The sequence below is a fragment of the Melospiza georgiana genome, chromosome 1 (assembly GCF_028018845.1).
Source record: "Melospiza georgiana isolate bMelGeo1 chromosome 1, bMelGeo1.pri, whole genome shotgun sequence".
Lineage (NCBI taxonomy): Eukaryota > Metazoa > Chordata > Aves > Passeriformes > Passerellidae > Melospiza > Melospiza georgiana.
The window spans coordinates 18194534-18215005 of record NC_080430.1 but is presented as its reverse complement, the minus strand read 5'-3'; the positions used below and the strand labels follow the sequence as shown (position 1 = coordinate 18215005).

The window sequence follows — 20472 nt, the reverse complement described above, 5'->3', positions numbered from 1 at the left end:
AGGCAAGTGGATAATCTCAAGTACAAACCTACATTATGTTCTATCTACAGTATTTATTGGCTGTTGGAGGCTGTGCCATGTAATTAGAAGAAACAGACAGTTTTTTCAAATATTTGTGTACCTTTTTCTTTGAACAGATAACATTTTCTTTTGCTGAATTTAGGAGAGGGAAGGCACTGAGTAATGTGAGGTCATTGAATAGTCACAAAAGAGCAGAAGAAGCTCATCTGCTTTTGTCTAATAAAGTTTACTTCATTTCAAAGTATTTTAAGATTTATTTTTAAGATTCAAATTGGTAAATTTTCAGCAGTTCTAAGGATGCTGTGTTCTGAAATGTATGTATGTGCTAAAAGAAAACTAAATCATGGAAGAGAAAATTCAAATGTACATACTCCTGTCACTGCACCTCTCTCTGATATGCAGAAAAGATATCTGTTGGCTCATACTAATCATGGAGTGGTGTGGGTTGGAAGAGACCTTAAAGATCACCTGGTTCCTCCCCCTGCTGTGGGTAGGCACACTTTCCCCTAGAGCAGGTACTCAGAGCTTCATAGAACCTGTCCTTGAAGACATTCAGGGATATTAGGCTTGTTTTCTCCATGTTTTTGATTCTTTGTCGTTTAAGAGTGATGCTAGCACTGTAGCCAGAAAGGTTTTTGGGGAACAAAGGTATTCTGTGTAAAGATCCCAACTTGTGCAATGTTTCTCTTTTGTAAAGAGAAATGACATTTCTCTTTACAGCACATGAGAATACAGAATTGCACATTCTGTTCTGCATGAATGTGTTAGATCCCCTCCCCCAGGCTGTCCTCAGGAAAAAAGCCTAAACTCTACTGCAGATTATTATCCACTGGTGAGCAGCCTGGCCCCTTACAAGTTGGAAACCATTTTATATTCTGTAGATTCTTTTCAGTTTTAAAGCCCTGTGTTGGCTTGTGAACAATGATGACGTTAACTCTTGAAATCCAACTCTAGCTTTGTTCCCTGTTCTGTAAGGTTTATAAAGCCAGTAGCATTTGGTTTTGTTCCCAAATAGGATATATTTAAACTGACATATCTGATTAATGGGCTGATGTTATGGTTTGTTTATTATTGAGTTTACATTGTATGCCTTAAATGTGAGAAGATAATTTTAAGAGGAAAGTTTTGAAGTCCATAATAAAACGTATTGCAATGAGAACTTCTGAACAATATATAGTATTTGACTATCTATATATAAATCTGAAAATTAAATTAATATGTAAATATTCTTATCAATGAAAACTGAAAGTGTTGCTTTGTAATAGTGATGTCACAATAATTTTCCACAGCCTAAAGTTGGCTGGAGATAATTAGCCCCTAGCATCATAATAGTGAAATCTGATTGAATAAAAACAGGAATCACTTGGGACCTTGCAGAATCTCACTGTCTGCTGTTTGTGTATATTATATGTACTTGATATTTATCTGTCTCACTTATGTGAGATAACTGATATTATGAGATAGTAAGACTGACTTAGTCTCCTGGATTCTACTCTAATTACTCTGTAACTATTCAATTGTAAGCTGGTGTGTGCTGCACAAAGGCATTTCTGAGCTCATAGTTCACTCCTAATTGTGTAAATGACAAGTATGTGTTTAAGAAAATGTGGAAGATAATAAATTCAGTTAATCACAAAACAGGTAGGCTTTTTCTGTTTGATGTTGTAGTTCAAAGTTTTAGGCATTCTAAGGGAAAATGTAGGAGACTGTGTTTAGCAAAACCTTCCTACTGTGCTAAGACAGTGATCCTTACAAGAGGTTAAGAGCAAACTTAATGTGGTGTATAAATGTAATACTTTTCTGTAGCAGTTTTCCCTGCAGTGTGCTGGAAACTGTTCATAAGTTAATTACTGCAGAAGCCATGTAAGGTAAAAAGGTACTGTGAGTTCTGTTGTACATGGTGGGCCAAGGACAGGAAAAGTGGTTTTATGACTGGAATGGGAACCAAAGTTTGTTAACTCTCAGACCATAGAAAGCTAGAATTGGATCAATGTTATTCACCCATTTCTCTATGGTCAAGGGAATTCTAATTAAATTTTCTAAGAATGCTTTAGTATGTTGAGAAATACTTGGTAAGACTTGCCAAAATATGAGGTTGCCACTGCAGTTCTCCATTGATTTTTCTTTCCCGGGTTACCCTTAACGAGTGCTCTCTAAATTGTTTCTGCTCTACAACTTATTTCCTTAAAAGAAATTAAGAGCGTTGAGGTGTATAAATGAAGTAGGTTTTGGTTTTTTCATAAAAGCTGAATAGAAGAGCAGGCAGGCATCCTGACAGGCAGGTACTCTACTTCATAAACCCCTTTCTAAGGTTGTCCAGGGCAGTAGTTAGAATGGTGGTTCTTGGCTGAGACTATAATTTGGAGTTGTGGGCTTTAAGATTTAGCTAACCTGTCCATTAAAGTTATTTTGTCTTCTGGAGGTACACAGTAAAATGGTGGAACAAAATGTGTGTAGACATTTTTGTTTATACTGTCTTCTAAGTTAATACTTTTTTTTTTTTTTTTCCTGTGGGGGTGAGGGAGCAACTCCTGTAACCTTATAATTTTGAATGAGAAGTAATTCAAATTTTTACCACTTTGAGTAGTTTTTATAAGGTTTAAATGGATAAGCAGATCACAGCCTAAAAAATTAGGTACATTATGTACCGAAAAAATTAGGTACATAAAATTAAGTCCAAAAGAAAGAACTTATTAAAGAAACATTACAGTTAATGAAAGCAATGAAAGACGACAAGTCCATGCATTTTTTTGCATTTCAGAGGATGTTGTTCTCAGTAGACCATCAGTTGTTCTTGCATACACCATACTGTGCTTTTCAGCAATGGTTGTTGTATGAATAACCAGGTCAGCCAGTTGTTTAAATAAAGTTGGGAGAAAAATACCACAGAAAAATGAGAGAGAGAAACAGCTATGTTCTTTAAACATCACATTTTCTCTATTATTCTTCCTTTTCAAAATACTTGAGGCCGCTCATGAAAATCTTTTCCTTCTTAGGTCATCATTGTTTCTTTATTCCTTTATAAAGATTTATAATATTTTTTGTTGGTTATCTTCAGCAATATATTGTGATTCCAAGAAGAGATGATAATGATAGGAGGAAGGGAGTGAATAATAGGAGAGATACACTGTTGGAAACCAAAATACTGCATTTGTCTAATTTTCCCAATTTCCAACAGTGGGGAAAATATGGAAAAATTGTAAACAATTTTCTTGACACTCAGTTAAGTTTAGTCTCTGAATCCATGTTTATATTGTTGGCTATCTCAGATATTACATGTCAGTGCTTGAAAACTCTCAATTGAACCACTAATTGAAAATTGGTCTGTTTCATGCACATCTTACCGGAATTAGTAGGAGGCACAGGGAGGTACCTCCTTGTAAACTCATAAGCCTCATTGGGCAGCTGAGTTTGAGATCTTCAGCCAATGTTTTTTCAGTTTTCCGGGTCTGTACAATGGAGGCTTTTTGCATACAGAATTTTGAATCACAAAGGACTGATAAAAATTCAGGTTCGTGGATTCAAATCAGGTTCAGATTAGCTCAGAGAAATTAGGACCAGTCATTATATTTTCTTCAGCCTGCACTAACCAGTCTGGGTTTGTTTGTGGCACTGCAGAGTGCTACTTAAATTCTGTAGTGGGGGACAGACAAATCATAAATACAGGAATAATATCTTTTATATATTGTCTTGGTTGCTTTTATGTGAAATGTGGGAAGAGTAGTGTCTGATAAGCCCCCACCCCTGTACGTGCCAGGGCCCAAGAGCAACCAAACAATATATTCATACCTAACTTCATTAATGAAAAGAGTCTGATGGATTTCTTCTATGATTATTCCTAATTATATGTTTAATTATATACTTAAAGCATAAAGCCAAGACTGAAATATACAATACCTTGCAGGTTCTTGCTTAAAAACCACCAGATTTAAAAGTCATCTAAGGTGAACAAGAAGTTACATTTTCCTTTGGTATTGTAGGGGAACTGGAGTACAGATACAATACTGTATTTATGTTGAGGCAGTGCAAAAATAAGGTGTTTCAACACAGTAACTCTGCATGGGTGGAGAGACAAGAAATGGAGAAGGCTATGTGACCCTGAAAAATTTTTGAACCCCCTGAATACCAGATTATTTTTTTACTTTAAAGGTGTAAATGTTTTATATCTCAGAAAAAGAGATCTGAATTCCGTTGAGGTTTTTTTTTCTCTTGTTCTGGCTGTTTGCTTTTAAAATCTACTATATATATTATATGAAATTATATAAAATAATAGGTTTAATCCCCACTAAAATGAAACACAAATTTTCAGCTATTTTTTTACAAGAACTGTGAGGAAGATGAAATCAACGATGAAGAGAAGACCCTTATTTTTTGTTGTTGTTGTTTGGAAATCAAAACCAAAATAGTTTGCCTGGTTAACATATGTCATTTTCAGCTGTAATGTTCAATGAGTTTGAGCTAAAGAGTGTGTGCAGCTTGAGGGATATGTAGATGTAGTGTCCTGGAAAATGTAAATCTTGAAACATAAGAAGTCATAATGTTTTGTGCAGACCTCTTCCTTTGCTATCTATCTGCATACATTCCTGGTTTGAATTTCAGGGTTTTTGTTTCCATGCCTCCTGTAGCACCATTTGTCATTGGCCATCACCACCTGTGTCGCCCCTCACCCCTGCAGTTGTTTGAGTGCTGTCGGGTAGATGCCTACACTTGATCCTGTACATTGATTGTGTTTTCATGTGATTCAAGACTTCACCCTTTCCCATCTTTGGCAGATACTTGTGTGCTTAACATTTCTGTTGGAAGAACCTCTTGGGCCTGATCCCAGCTGAGTTACTATCCTCATTTTTTCCCATCCCAGCATTGTTGAGAAACACCATTTTCTTGCATCCACCCCACAAAACCATTGTGCACAGGAAATAGGCAGTTGATCCTCATTTCCTTCCTTCAGTTTCAAGCTGTTTTAGAGGACTTATGAGTCAGCATCTCATTTAGTTGTATATCATCTACATACTCATCTCAAGCCCTCTGTGTTCTCATTATAATTTCCCTGCAGCTTCAGCTGATTGCATGTCTCTGCAGGATTTCACCCAGAGACTGTAAACCTAAGGAACACGAATTGTCATCCTACTGTCCTGGGGTTCTGGCTTAGCCCCCCTTTGCTTCATTCTGTACTCCTGCATTTCTCCGATTTTAGCTGCTTTTTTTCTCAACAACAGTGTCATCTTCCTGGGTGACCCATGATAAATGCAATGTGTTTAATGTATTCTGCTTTTGTAAGGACTTCCCTTTTGAAATCCATTAGAAGCATAAATCAAGTGCATATTACACAGACCAAAAAAAAAGGGAAAACTTAAAATGCTCCTCTTTTGCAGTACTGCCAGTGAAAAGGCATTTCAGCTTGTATGTCACTGCCAGCCAGAACAGCAGTGCTGCATTCCTGTGGAGGGAGCACATTGTGCTCCTGACACCCTTCTGTGACATTATTTCAGACTGACTCAGGGGGACAGATGTCTCCTACTAAATCATCAACACAAATGTCTCAAGCATCTGTGTTTTCCTCTGGAGACTTAGAATTTCAGTGCTCAACAGGTCTGATCCTGCTTTAAATGGTGAATATGTTCCTTTGATCTGCTTAGCAAGCAGATCCCACAAGGCAGACTTGCATTTTGTTCACCCTTGTTTTGAGGGCTCTGGGATAATGACTAATGCAGTCAGCCTCAGGGTATTAATCCTTGTCCTCCCTAAGCTGCTGCATATTCCTTTGGGCACCACCTTACAAGTGGTATTCACCAGACTTTCCTTATATCTTCGTTTGATGACATTCAGCACATTCCTGGAAAATTTTGCTTTCCTCCTGTGACTCTTAGCCTTCTACATCCTTTTTTAGGGCCACCACTTGCTCCATCCAGGTTTAAAGTTCAAAAGCAACATGTTTTGCAGCTGTTTCCCTTGTCTCTGGTACTCTTCTCATTACAATGATGTCTGGCTCCCAAAATTTTCTCAAATGGAACAGCCCTTCCTGCTCATACCAGTAGTGACACTCTGCAAGTGTTTCTTGGTTGTGTGTTGTGTTCCAGCCCCAGCTTCTACTCTTCTTGGCCTCTAATATTTTCCACCTTTTTCCAGGGGAAACTACTTATGTTCTTTTGTTGATTTTTTAATTTTTTATTACTTTTCTGTGTGCATCTGCCTGTATTAATCTGTTTCTTTGCATGCCGGTCCAATATGTGCAAACACTGGTGCCTCTTGTAGTCTGACTATTTGCTTCCACAACTCATAAAACCATAACACTTTCAACAGGAGTCTCCGTGCTCTGAGGGTATTCGGTTAACCAAAACTGGAAATCCTGGTCTTTTTTCCATCTCATTGGGATATCACAGGCCCACTTTTCACAGGTTTTCCTTGCACTGTTTGAGCTGGTCAAGTAATGTCCTCAAGCCAGCTAAGTATCTGCACTCATAGATGAAAGTGAAATCACAGGCTTTGTACAACTCTGTTTAGGAGAAGGCATGGGATCCTATCTGCTGGCCAGCAGAGGTTGCTCAGAGCACGTTAGTTGAGTGTTCTGCACTCTACAGTTCCTTATTTCTTAGTAAGTCAAGTCCAGGGTTTTTTAATCTTCTTTGGGATTTGCTCCAACATCCTCTCTCCTCATGCTGGGTATTTGTTTTGATGTCTCATCTTTCTGGAACAATGACTGAGTTGGTGAGGGAAGCAGAAGACAGGGTATTGTCCCAGAAACCTGTCCCTGGAGTCAAGAGATCGCAGCCCTTGCTGCATTTGGAAGTTGGAAAGCTTTCCTTGGATTCATTTCCCATCATTGTGGACTATATATAACCATATGCTTGCTGATAGATGGAAAAAAATCATACTCCTCTACAATCTAGAAGTAAAGGAAAAAAGAGATCATTATTGGTTTCCATCTTTAAATACCCCTGAGGTTAGTGGAGTGCTGATGAAGGCATCAGTGTGGTGTTGAGTTTGGACAGAAATGCAGACAGTTAAGAAATATTTTGGAAAGATCCAAAGGAAGCCATGCTTCAGGTTTGGATTCAGACCCAAATGTCTTCAAATTTCATTCATAATAAGGTCTTTACGTGGGCTGCAGTAATGGTCTTAATTATATTTCTCCCACACTGGCATGTCTGAATCTTCTGTAGGAGATCTGAAGTTTGCTACACAACACCGTGGATGCCTTGTTAGTCTCCTGCAGCTGCCTTATGCAGGAGTAGAAGAAGCCTCCTGTGCACTCCTTTGTTGTTCTGGATTTGTGTGTGGTTCTTTTTTTTTCTGCAAGGCTGTGTTTATTCAGAGAACACTAGCTCCTGATCCAGCAGCATATCCATATGATTTCAAATCAATTCCTGCAGGGAGAGATTTCTGGATCTAAGGTGGACTCATTTTATGCATTTTAACTGCATATCTTCACTTTTCTACTTTCTTTAAAATAAATACTGTATTGTGATGAGGGGAGGGAAAGAGGGATTTCTCTGGATTGAGGGTGAGAAGCATTGCAGATTTCTTTAAGCATCCTCATTTCCTTACACACCCTTAAGTCAGAATTCATTTTTCACTTCCTTAGGGACTAGGAAAGTCCAGAGAAAAGTGACACAATTGTAATCCTCCACGAGGTGACAAGGTTTGAGGAAACAGAAGTAGCTCAAGTTGATCCTATGCTATGGCTTTAGGAAGGGTGACTGCTGCACAATTTTAAAGCTGCCATTGGGCAGAGTAATGTCCCTTCTGACGTGTGGCCTTGATGTGTAATGATGGCTGAATGTAAAGCAAACATGCAGGATGATTTTTTTCCCTTGGAAGTCTTGTGTGTTTGGCATTGAGAAAGGACTTGGTCTTATACAATCCCTTTCCTTTTTTTTTCTTTTTAAAGAGAATTGCTTAATAAAAGCAGAGGAGGATTTCTCAGGTTTGCATATATGGGGTGGCAACATTATAAAAACATTAAAAACTCCAATACAGTTTCAGTATTACCGAGACATTAGCAACAGACTGTTTTGTCTTTGTGGTTTGGAACTGGAATGTTTCCAGTTGTTGCCGGAAGGCTACATTTAATTTGTACTGTGTTTGCATAAATAGCTTATTTGTAAAAATCACATTTTACTTGAACAATTCTAAATTATGCAGTTATCATAGGGAGAAAAATGATCTATTGTTCTCTTTACAATAAAATGGTACTGCCCTTCCAAAGTATCCAACGGACAAAAGCATGAAAAATCATAGCATACTTATAAGTTGCTTATCTCATCCCCAGAATCAGCTCTCACATGCTCATATCCTCTGGGTTTGTAAAATTCAAAAGATTTTTTGAATTACACTCTTAATTGTGATGTTGGCATTATAATTACTTGTTAAATAAGATTCTTTAACAATGACGTCCTTGTTGTCAAAGCAGTTGCATTTCTTTGCCTGGTATGAATAGCTGCATGTTCTGAACTGGGAAGCAGCAGTTGTGGGAGCCTGACTGATGAAGGAGAAATTGATTGCTTAGAGAAGGTTTTTTAGAGCACTCTACAAAAATCTCCTTTACCCACAGGCAAATGAAGATTAAGGAAAATAGAGGACATCCACCTCTGTGAACTCAAACAGCAGCAGGCAATTTCCCCTCCAATTAGCATCTCGTTCATGTGTTGGAGGAAAAAATGGTTGGGTTTTTTTGGCCCTTAAACCCCTTTTAGCAAATTCTCACATTCTGTAGGGTTCAAGATCAGAGGTAGAATAGTAAAGAGAGATGTGATTGGCAAAGGCTATTCATACCATAGTTTCTCTTATTCTTTTTTCATTTGTGGTTACACATGAGTTACACAGTATTTCTAAGTTCTGCTTGAAGGATTCCATGTCCCTGTAGTAAGTGTGAAATGAACACAAAAGTGTAATGACTGCTGCTAATTCCAGCCAAGAGCTGTATCATTTCTCAGGAAGAAATGTTTTCTTATTTGTCAGTTATGATTTATATATATGGTTTATATATATATATATATATATATATGAATCTCTATGGCTCAGCTTTCAGCCATTAACTCTTATATTAGAACATTCTTTGTTTCTTTGACATACAACCACATGTAGCACATCTGAACTGAGTTCCAGCAAGAGTTCTGAGAGTATTGCATATTAAGTATTGATAGAGCATATTGTTCTCTGCCACATGTGCGTTTCCTTCATGGTTTTTCAGTGCTCTTCTCTTCTCTTCTCTTCTCTTCTCTTCTCTTCTCTTCTCTTCTCTTCTCTATATACTTTAGTATGTACACATTATTCTTTTTGAATTTCTATTGTTCTCCTTTTTCTTTTCCTGTTAACAATTATCTCTCCCCCTCCCCTTCTTTTTTCTCTTTGATCCACAGGTTTTGCAGTGCATGTTGGTCTCTCTTCATTCAGAACTTGACATTCAAAGGTACATGATGAAAATTGAATCCTCTCAGAGAGTTAGTACTGTACTTTCTTTTTTCTGCACTCTGCTGTGAATTGAGTTTGTTACCCTTTAATTGTGTGTGTCTTGCTTCACAACTAAAATTCTCAAATAAATATGAATCTGCATGCTTTGTCTCTCTGTATTTCATAGCAATGAAGTATTATGCATATAGATTAATTGCATATGGGAGTGTGATGCATGTGCATCCTCTGATGATTTTTTAAAATCTGACTTTTCCTTTAATGGCATGATAGACATGAAACTCTTGTATTAGATGCTCTGAAATCCACCAAAATTCAGTGGGAGATCCTTGATAAGTAAGTGATTCCTAAACACTGTCCCAATTCCAGCTTTATATTTCTGTTATATACATACATGGAACTGGCTTAGGTGGTACAAGTCTTGCTGCAAAATTAAGGGCAGCTCTGTGGGCAGAGCAGTAAATATTTTTGTACTGAACATGCAAAAAAATCTTACTCCTACAACTCTCAGAATTATCTTATATGCACAGTGTATCTCTGAAGTCACCTGTATCTCACCTTTCATCCTGTTGAGCTTCTCTTCCATTTCTAGATGGCTTGTAACACCATCCAGAATGGATGCCTACAACAGGTGCCTTTTTTCCCCCGGGGAGGCAGTGGATGTGTACAGGCCTTGTAGGTACACACCTAAAGGTGTCTCTGTGTGGTTTCGGTCGAAGCCAAGAACACAATCGTGAAAGCCCCAGGATCACCGGGGGGAGCCAGCAGGGAGGACCCGGAGCAGGCAGAGCTCATTTGCACCTGATTTGTGTTTCTCCTGTCAGGATTTAAGGAGGCAAATAAACATGGGACCACAGGGAAGGGTGGGAGAGGCTGAGGTGTGGAGAGTAGGAAGGTTTCTCCTCCCTCGCCAAGGTGGCCTCGAGGGAGGGAAAAAGAAGCAGAAGAGCAAGGTGACGAGTTGGGAGAGAGGAGCAGCAAAAGCTTCTACAGCCTCTCTCCTGCGGCAGCCCCCTAACTCTACCAGGTGCCAGAGCAACAAGCTCTAGTAAGTGCTTCAACACGTTTCCTTCCACGAGTAGACGCTAAAAATAAGTGCATGGTGTGGGAGTGCTGCCGCCGGCCGCAGCGCTGCCCATCCCGGGCCATTGCTGCTCTGGGCCGGCGGCGCTGCCCGTCCCGGGCCATTGCTGCTCTGGGGCCGGCAGCGCTGCCCGTCCCGGGCCATTGCTGCTCTGGGGCCGGCGGCGCTGCCCGTCCCGGGCCATTGCTGCTCTGGGGCCGGCAGTGCTGCCCGTCCCGGGCCATTGCTGCTCTGGGGCCGGCAGCGCTGCCCGTCCCGGGCCACGGCTGCTCTGGGGCCGGCGGCGCTGTCCGTCCCGGGCCACGGCTGCTCTGGGCCGGCAGCGCTGCCCGTCCCGGGCCATTGCTGCTCTGGGGCCGGCAGCGCTGCCCGTCCCGGGCCACGGCTGCTCTGGGGCCGGCAGCGCTGCCCGTCCCGGGCCATTGCTGCTCTGGGGCCGGCGGCGCTGCCCGTCCCGGGCCATTGCTGCTCTGGGCCGGCAGCCACCCTGCCTGCTGCCCTCGCCCCCGCCCGCCTGGAGTGGGCTCTCCTGTCGATGGACCTTTCTTTGGGGATTTTTAAAATAGCCTGTTAATGCAGAGCGCCTTCTCAGCTTGTAGAAACACAGAAAAACAGGTTTTTCCAGGATCGCTGCACTGTGTGCCTTTGCTTTGGGAAACAGCACAGAAACAGACCGTCCTCCTGTTTTCCTCAGGGACGTGTGGGAGGAACAGGGATGGGTAAATAATCTTGAATCAGAACTCACGATCCCCTAAGTACATTTAGGCATCTGGTGTATATTCTATCCCCCCCCCCCCCCCTTAGTTTTTGCATGTGGTTTTAAGCATGTAAAGATCTTTCCCCTTTAATCAGCATAATGACAGTTTTTGTTTAAATCATCCCTTTTAATCTTCACAGTTCTCATGGCGATTTTGGGGGTTGTGTAGGTAGGAGTTACCTCACCCACTGCTGATGAAACGCAGCCATCTCCTGGATGGAACAAAGGGTCGTGCTGGGTTGTGAATACTTCACAGTAGAGTTTTTCAGGAGGGAAAAGAAAAATAGCTTCCAACTGAAACTGCCATAAGGTCTTAATTAAGACAAATGCTGATGTCCAGGCTGGATTTTATGGATAACTTATTTAAACAAAGCAATAATAAACTGAAGCTGTGGTGCAAGAATATGACAGAGACTGTGAAAGACAAAATTTTGGTCTGAGGAAAATTGATGGACTCATAGAAGCCTTGGCAGGGAAAAATAGTGAGGTGACCTGTGGCTTTTTTAATTTTACTCTCATGCGTGAATAAATTCTTCACATGACGAAGGATTAGAATAAAGCAGAGAGATAAATTATTTTATTTTAAAGGTTTCTTTCATTAAATATGACTTTTGTTTTTTATTAGTGAGTGACTAATAGTTTTCTGTGTTGTTTTGCTTCACTTTCTACCCTCAAATCTCAGGTGTTTGTAGAAAAAGAAAACCTTGGATTTGGACAGAAACATACTGCAAAATATTTTTACACTTTAATGTGGATGGCTTGGGGTTTTCTGATATTACACATATTCCAAAGAGATGTCACAGCATGTTGCATATTTCAGTCTGGACTTGTCTGGACCAATTAAGCTGCTCTCAGACGGGCTGTTGAGTTCCTTAGGGCAGCATTTTCAAATGCAAGTTCCTGCAATTAAACATCTGAATAAGAGGTCTGGCAGCATAAGTGCTGAGCACCTACAGCTTTTATTGCTCCTAATGAATATCTTTACTATAGACACACAGCTTTCCTGAAAAACTGGTTTCAATTTATCTATGTGCTTACAGGTAAAAAAAATGGAAAATATTGTTTTATGTTAGTAATTTATAATAGTTGTATGAAAAACTTTTTTTTCCTAACTCTGGGGATCAACCAGCTGAAGAGCAAGCCATGGTCTTGCCTAGGGGGAGCAGCCTGTGGATGTCCTGCTCGGTGATTCACAGCACTCAGGATTAAAAGAAATGAGTTTTGGCAGCTTGCCACAGCAGGGAGCATGCAGCTGGCCACCAACAGGAGCTAGCAAGGCTCGTGGGAAAACGTGCAGATTTTTAGGATGATTTGAATATCATTACAACCTAAAAATATGGCAGATAAACTCTGTCCCATCATTAGACATGTTTTTTTTCCCTCTAGGTGGAAGAAACTGGTATCAGCATCAGTGAATACAGAGTAGTAGATAAAGATCCTGTCATAAGCAGAGAGGAGTTTTACCTTCAAATAAATTCACTGAATTGAGCAAAACGTCCACTCGTTGGAGCATCCAGACCCTGTCACAGGATGGGTGCTGCGTGGCTGTGACTGAGCATTACCAGAGCTGATGGATGAGGTATCTTCCCCTCCTTCCCATTCACCACGGGAGGGAGGAGGAATGCTTTCTTTTACCTTACTTGGAGAAGTTCTTCTGGGTCTTTTTCCTCCCTTTCTCAGAGCATGCCAAGATCTGCTCTGGGGCAGCACCTCACGTTTGCAGCTCCCCGAATTCACTGCTTTGCTCAATGGCCGCACGGCAGGTGGTCAGGGGAGGGCTCTGTGCCCTGCTGGCATCAGGCTCTGTGCCTTGTGCCCTGCTGGCATCGCTCCCGTGTGAGCATGGCGAGCTCAGGCTGCCCTCGGCACCCCCGGGGCAGGAGCAGCCCGGCAGGGAAGGGGCAGCTTGGGCAGCATCCAGCACAGAACATGCCTCCAAGCCAAGGAGGCTCCAGGCAAGTGCAGTACCTTGCTTCAGTGCTAGGGTGGTGGGCAGCCATGGCTCAGGCATTTCTCCTTATCAAAGAAGAAATCATTCTGGCCATTCATACCATAGAAATCCATATTGCCACCAAACTGAGATGCTTGTGAGAAAGAACTGGCTTTGTAACTGGTTGTTGTTGATTCAACAGAAAATAGTGAAAAGTTTGGGGTTGAAATAGAGAAATGAATGCTAGAGATGTGTTAGTCCATGAGCAGGCATCAGGGAGGAGCGTAACTAGCACCTACAGGATCTGTATGTGGGCGAGTGGGCAGCTGCCTCCCACTCTCTTCAGCTCTGGAGAACACGGATGCGGGCATGTGCCTGCTCCTGGCATGGTACCATTTCCCGCTGAGGGTATCCCAAAGAAAGATGCCACAGATTTTTACATCTTGTAATGGTGAAAAAAGCACCAGAAGCACAGAAGTGAGTTTGTTACAAGAGATGGTTTGATGTTGCATTCAGCTGCTGAGTCATCTCCCCGCCTCCAGTGAGACAGAGTATCCAAATACATCAGTTGCACAGAGGTAATATGAACTTTAGTTTATACAACCATGTATAAGCATTGAACTTTTCTGAGAAAGTGCTGTGGAAAAATATGGAAAATGCTTAAAAAAGAGATAATATGGGTCATATTCGCTCTCTCTTCAACAATAATGTGTCGCTAATAGCATGTCCAGGCAAGTAAAACCCTGTTGGTGTGTTAATATGAAAACCCAAAGACTCTGTATCTGTGGAAAAAGCAGATCTGTCCTTCAGACAACAGTAATGTGACCTAAATGTGATGAAGAAGTACTGTTGCAGTAGTAAGAATTCACATGCTGTGGTAATACTTCAGGGTTAATAAACTCATCATACATGAAACACAGCCTGTTTATATGCCTATGTGCAGTCTGTCACATATCCTTTGGCACATGTCACAGGACAAGCAGCTTACTTGAAGGTCAAGAAGAATAGGCTTCCATTTTTCTACTGATTTTTCCTCTCTATTTGAAATGTCAAGAAGACTCTTCAATGTGGGGGAAGGGGAGCTGCCTATTCTATGTTTGTTAGAGTACGTGATTAGAAAAATGTATTTTACTACCTCTGTTTTATTTTTTGGTGCCTTTGTTTACCATTTTTGCCAGGAGTGCTAGCAACTTTCAAGATACATAAGATTAATCTCCTGAATAGATAAGCTTCTATCAAGATAAGGGCTAAGGAAGTTCCTGGAGACAAGAAATAAAAAGTGGGAATTGATTGAGAGATGAAATTAAAACTTTCTTTGGGTTGTGCAATTTTTTTTTCTGAGTTAGGTTTTGTCTATGGAAATGTGTGAAGCAAATTTGCAGGAGAAAGGAAAAGAGGGAAAAAAGTTTTCTGTTATATAGATTAGTATAAAAAATAACTGGAAATGAGCATAGAAGAACACTATGAATAACAGAAACATAAAACCAGCTAGAACAAAAGCATGAGAGGATTAGTGTGGACAAATGTGAGCAGAGGACCAGAGGCATGCAGAGAACTTGATGAAAATCTCTGTTACTCCATGACTGCCCATTACATTGGCATCTGTGCAGTATCTCACTTTTCATTAATCAGGTACTTTCAGGCTTTATTCCTAATTATTTGCAATTTTAGTGCATTTAAAGAGCCTTGCACTTTTTTCTTTATTTTTTCTGAGTCAGTGAAAGGACTAAAGCAGATGTATTGAAAGTGCATTCTTATGCCAAGCTGTAGCAGACAGATGTCTGTCATGAGGCATGATCAGCTACAGTTTAAATTCTTTGTTAAATTCCAGGAGTGGTTGAAAGATCTTCTGTAATTGCTAGCTCCATGTGCTATACTTAAATATGTTCCCTGAAAAGGTTACAAGGGTCTATATCCTTGTAAATAAAATAGTGTATCCTAAGTAAAAGAGTCATCAAGACGCACTAAATAATTGTAAGTTTACACTGTAATTACGTGTATGTTTACACCAGAATGGTCCATCCCTATTTTGGCATATCTTTTCTGATGATCTTGTGACCCAGAACTAGCACAGAGACTATCTTTTATCAGAGAAGTCCTTAAGGAGGGTCAGCTCAATTCAGCTGGGTGAAAGATGAACCTTATTGCACAAACACTCAGGGGAGTGCCTCCTAACATTCATCTTGGGGGGAAAGACCATGGCTGGCTGAGGAAATGTGACCTAACTGGTCTTGGCAGAGGGGGAGAGAGACCTGCTGCCTCTTCTGAACCTTCTTCTGTTTTCTGGCATTTATCCCTGAGGTGGCTTGGAATGTGCCAGCATTTCCTTGAGTTTGTCTGCCTCTGTGGAGTCTCTATACATTTTAATTTTGGATAATGCTGTTCCTTAGTGGGTATATCTTGAGTTTTCTTCTCTGTTAGGTATTTCAGGGTTTTTTGCTACAGCACCATTCTGACTCACATAGCAGCAGTCTAGACTATGACTCCAGTTGGGTCCTCTGTTGAGTCCTGAAACATTGACTATTGGGGTCAGCATTTATTTTGTGAAAGCTTGTGCTGTGTGCTCATTCCTGAAAAGTCCTTAAAATGACATTTGCTGGGGTATTTTAAGCAATTTAATATTAGTGAACATTCAGTGGAAAAAACATATATGGCATTATTATTAAGTATTTATTTGACATTTGTCTTATTTTTCTTATTTGATATTAGAATCATCATCCTGAATAATTATTACAAGGTTGGAGCATGCTGAAGGTTTCTGCACTTTCTTCAAAAATTTTTACAAATACTTGTAGCTATAGCTCTGTAAATGTTGCTGGCTCCTTCCCCACCGCATGAGTTGGTTTTTCTAAGTCATACCTAGGAATCCACTTGATTATTAAGTAGCATCAAGCCTTGTGCTTGTTGCTGATAACAAAAATGCTTTCCTATCAAATCTGCACTCATATCTCTTTTGAATACCCACTGTTGCTACTGAGCTTGAGAATTTTTTTAGAATCTGTTTAAAATTCAGAATCCTGGAATGCAATGTTTACAGAAGTTTAGCATGACAAATAACTTGAAGTCTTTCATAAACTTCACGTGTGTATTTGGTGGATCTCATTTATAGCTTGCATTGGCTTTATGCTTGTGTCGCTCCACTTACTAGAGTGGATTACTCCTATGGATTGGAGCTGGTGGATTAAGAGGAGGACTGGGATTTGTATCTGGGCAGAATCCATTATGTGTCTCTGGATTGCCTCAGAAAGCTGCAGCATAGGTGTTGAGAAACAAGGGCTGCTCAAAACCAATCTTTTTGAGTGTAGTGTGTTTGTCCTGGCTGAACACCAGCTACCCACCAAGCCACTCCATCCCCCCTCCTCTGCTGGGATGCAGGGGAGAAAATAAGATGGAAAAATGTCATGGCTTCAGATAAATGCAGTTTAATAAAGAAAAAGCAAAGGTCACCTGCGGGAGCTAAAGTAAACAAAGTATTCTGTATTCCCCATCAGCATATGATGTCCAGGCTCTTCCTGGGAATTGAGGTTTCATGTTCCAGTACATGTAGCAGTTGTTCCATAGGACAAATGTGGTAAAAAATGGTCCCTTTCCTCCTCCTTTTTCTTAGCTTTTATTGCTGAACAGTCATCAAGTGGTATCAAATATTCCTTTGGTCATTTTGGGTCAGCCTTTCTGACTACATCCTCTGCCAAGATCTTGCCCACCCACAGCCTCCTGGGTGAGTGAGGGAATGTTGGAGAGAGCCTTTATGCTGTGCATGCCCTGCTCAACAGTAGCAGAAATAATGGTGTGTTATCAACACTTTCTAGCCACCAATACAATGTACAGCACTATGAAGGCTGCTATGGAGAAAATTATCTCAGCTAGACCCAACAGATTTAGCTGCAGTAATGACATCATGTCATATGTGGGGATCTGGGATGCTGTGTCTTAGGTCCTACAGCACTTCCCCAGGGACAACCAAAGAAACGCAGCAGTGCTGGGTTGGCTCCATCTGTGCATTCACAGGACACACTGGGCAACTGCTCAGCTAAATCTGTGCCTGTTGATTTTGGTAATAAAGTGTCCCCTTACTCCTCAAATATACATCTGTTCATATTATCAGTGAACAATACACATGCAACTGCATGTCTCAAATGACATTTGGGGATTATTTTATTATAAATTGAAGAGAAAAAAATAAGCAAAAGCAAAGTAAACTTGATCCATATTTCTATTTTATCAGTATATATTTTCTTTAAGAAATAAAAGCAATCTCCTTCCCAACAAACTCTGAAACGAAGGTTCTTTTGTAGATTGATTTTGTTGCCTTAATTTTTTTTTAAATCTTGTTTCTTTTAGTCATGGTTTTCTAGAAAGGGTGAATTACATGCCTTCTAGCTCCCTATGAATGGATTTATACAGATAAGTTTTTAATCACTACAAGGAGCTACAGAACTGTAATGTCTTGGCTTGGTAATACTTCCGTAATGTGCCTGTGTAAACAAAATACTTCAGCAGTGGTGGTTCACAAGCCATTTTGGAAAGTTTAATGAAGAAGTACTAACTTATCAGATTCTTTTCTGTGTTTGCAGGTCACTTGTCACCTCTGTAACTTTCCTGGCACAAGTCCTTGTATTTACAACTGCAGACTAATGCTGACCATGTCAGAGGCACTTCAAAGCATACTTTAGAAAAAATGTTGTTAGCTTTAAGTCCTGCATAATATTTAATGCTCTTGAACAATTTCATTGTAGGACTTTGGATAGTACCAGTACTATTTTAATATTGGAATTTAGAAAGTGAGTAGTTCTGGAGGATTTACTTTCTTGTGAGGTGTATCTAATAATTGTAATTTGTGAGCAACTGCACAACTTGGCAAGAACAGACCTCTACAGCCAGCTAATGAAAATGTAATAAAAGTTGAAGCTCTTCATACATTCAAAGTCACATAAGGAATAGTATGTGATGCTGAAATGACTTTTGCTCATTTCACTTGAAAAACCACTGAAAGAAACAGATGTCAGCAAGATTAGTTAGCTTAGCTTTCCAGAAAGAAGCATAATCTTGTTTGGATCTTGACAGCAGCTTCAAACCTAGAGTTGAAGTTGATTTTGATACAGGCAATTTTTAACATAATAGCATCTGACCTTAAATGATAGGGGAGGTAAAAACATATAATTTTAATGCTATCTTGTGCCTGGTGCTGATTATAGATGTCTATAAAGTTCATATTTACATACTGGATTTGGAACCTAGTAAGCTTGCTTTGCTTTGAATTTCTGCTTTGTGTGTTCCCATTTGTTGTGATATGGTTTGATTGAGAGAGATCAGGAAATAATTCTTCCAGAGTAATAGTACATGTGGTTGTGAGTGAGAAGGTTTCACTACACAATATTGACTATGCTTCTTAAAGCAACCCCTTTTTGTGGAAAGGGCTTTAATGTCATTTATAGTTTGCAAAAAATGTTCAGGACATTTTATTTCCTATTGAATGTGTTTTTACTAGGCAGATCCTACCGTGAAGACTTGGTAGAAGTGCATAAATGAAACCATATCTCTCCCCTGCTGGAAGAGTTGGGTTTTTTCCCAGCAGCTGTGTTTATCAATTACTAATATGATTTTGCAGTAAAAGTCATAATTAATTTGGTCAGTTAATGAAGATAGTTCTGATTTAAGCTGGTGCAACAACAACAAAAAGTAATTGTTTATGATTTCAACTAGAAATGTTGGATCACTATTTTGGCTATGCTGCATGACCTGGACCTTGCATAGATGGCACAGCACAAGATACTGAAATTGATAGCTTCACTACTCCATTACAGTACTGCTTTTCAGAGGATTTTTCTTAGCAGATTTGATAAAATTAGAGTATATGTGTGTGTGTGTGTGTGTGTGGACAAGGAGAATGGCATTACTGTATGTCTCCTCAGCACAAGTCTTATCCTCATGGCCTTATTAGTGACAAAATTTGCAATGTGGATATACAACCGTAAAAACTGCAGCGGAATATCCAAGGACACTTTTCCTAAATAATCTGTACAAGTGACCTCCAGCATACCAGAATTTGAAGAATTGGACTTCTTCCTTCTTCTCTTTGATTTTTTTCCTCCCACACTCTGGTTTCAGTAGACTAATAAGGAAATACTCTGTTTTGCAGACAAGAAGCCCAAAACCGTCCCAGAGCCCACAGTCCAATTTGGGTGACCACACAGAACACCTCTCTGAAGCATCTGCTGATTCCTTAGAGGTCATGTCTGAAGGTGATTCTCCTACCCCCTTTGCAAGGGGCAGCCGCACGCGGGCAAGTCTTCCCGTTGTGCGGTCAGCAAACCAAACAAAGGAAAGATCACTGGGTAAGAGCCTGCTCCAGTCCTTCTCCATTCTGTGTTTAGTCTGTGTTTTCCATTTGTGGATTTAAAACAGTCTTTAAATAGGTTGGGGTTGAAAAAGTAAAGACTTTGGTAGCACATTATTTTTCATGTCAGGTTGTTCTTTGGAAATTAACTCAGTAGGGGATACTGAGTAACTTGGGGGAATGGTGAAATTATTTTCATAAGATCTGAAAGTGTGATGAGAGCATGGTAGAAATGCAAGGAGAGAGAGATGAAATGCTGAGTAATGGTTAAAATCCACTGCTGCAAATACTTCCTGCCAAGCCTGCACAGTATTTGGCGATGAACTTAATGCAAGATTGTACCTTCATTTTCAGACAGCAGACACAGGTTTTTCACTTTGTCATATCTTCAAAGCCAGACTTAGTTGAAAGAAACCTAGGGATACTATTGTCTTAGTAATCCATCTCACTGAAAAGGTTTGTATTTGTGTGGCAGTAGCTTTCCAGGCCAAGGATTTCAATGGATATGCTGATGGAGATCCCTTTACTTTGGGGCAGTGCCCTTCCGTCTGCACAGTGACACGAGAGATGTGTCAGCACAGGTGGACAGCTCTGCTTCCTGCATTCTTCCCATAACTCAGGGTTGAATTTAGCCCAGCTGTGAGCCAGAGCTCCTTTTATGATGGTGAATTTTGTCTCAGAGATTCAGCTCAGCTGATGGATAGTAGGAGTAAAGGCTGTTCTTTTGAGGGAAGACACCAGAGGGCAGTTAAAGCGTTGTGGGAAGGCATGTAACTCATCTCTGGATTGCTGAGGAAGGCAGGTTTTGCTCGTAGGTAATAAACTGAAATGCTGCTTTCCTGTAGGCTCCTCTCCCAATATACAGAGTGACATAAATCGAAGGCTGGACTGTAAATCATGCCATGCTTGTAAGCTTGTCACGGTGGTTTACTCAT

At 40.3% G+C, this 20472-nt stretch overlaps 1 protein-coding gene across 6 annotated transcripts in view; it reads left to right on the top strand.

The window, feature by feature from the left end:
• The window catches only part of KIAA1217 (KIAA1217 ortholog), a 335362-nt gene that overhangs the window by 221296 nt on the left and 93594 nt on the right, over window positions 1-20472 (top strand). For all 6 annotated transcript variants that reach the window (XM_058024673.1, XM_058024657.1, XM_058024665.1 and 3 more), the window contains exon 3: window positions 19340-19535. In XM_058024673.1, coding sequence (XP_057880656.1) covers window positions 19340-19535 — 196 coding nt within the window. The remainder of the gene's footprint in view (window positions 1-19339; window positions 19536-20472) is intronic.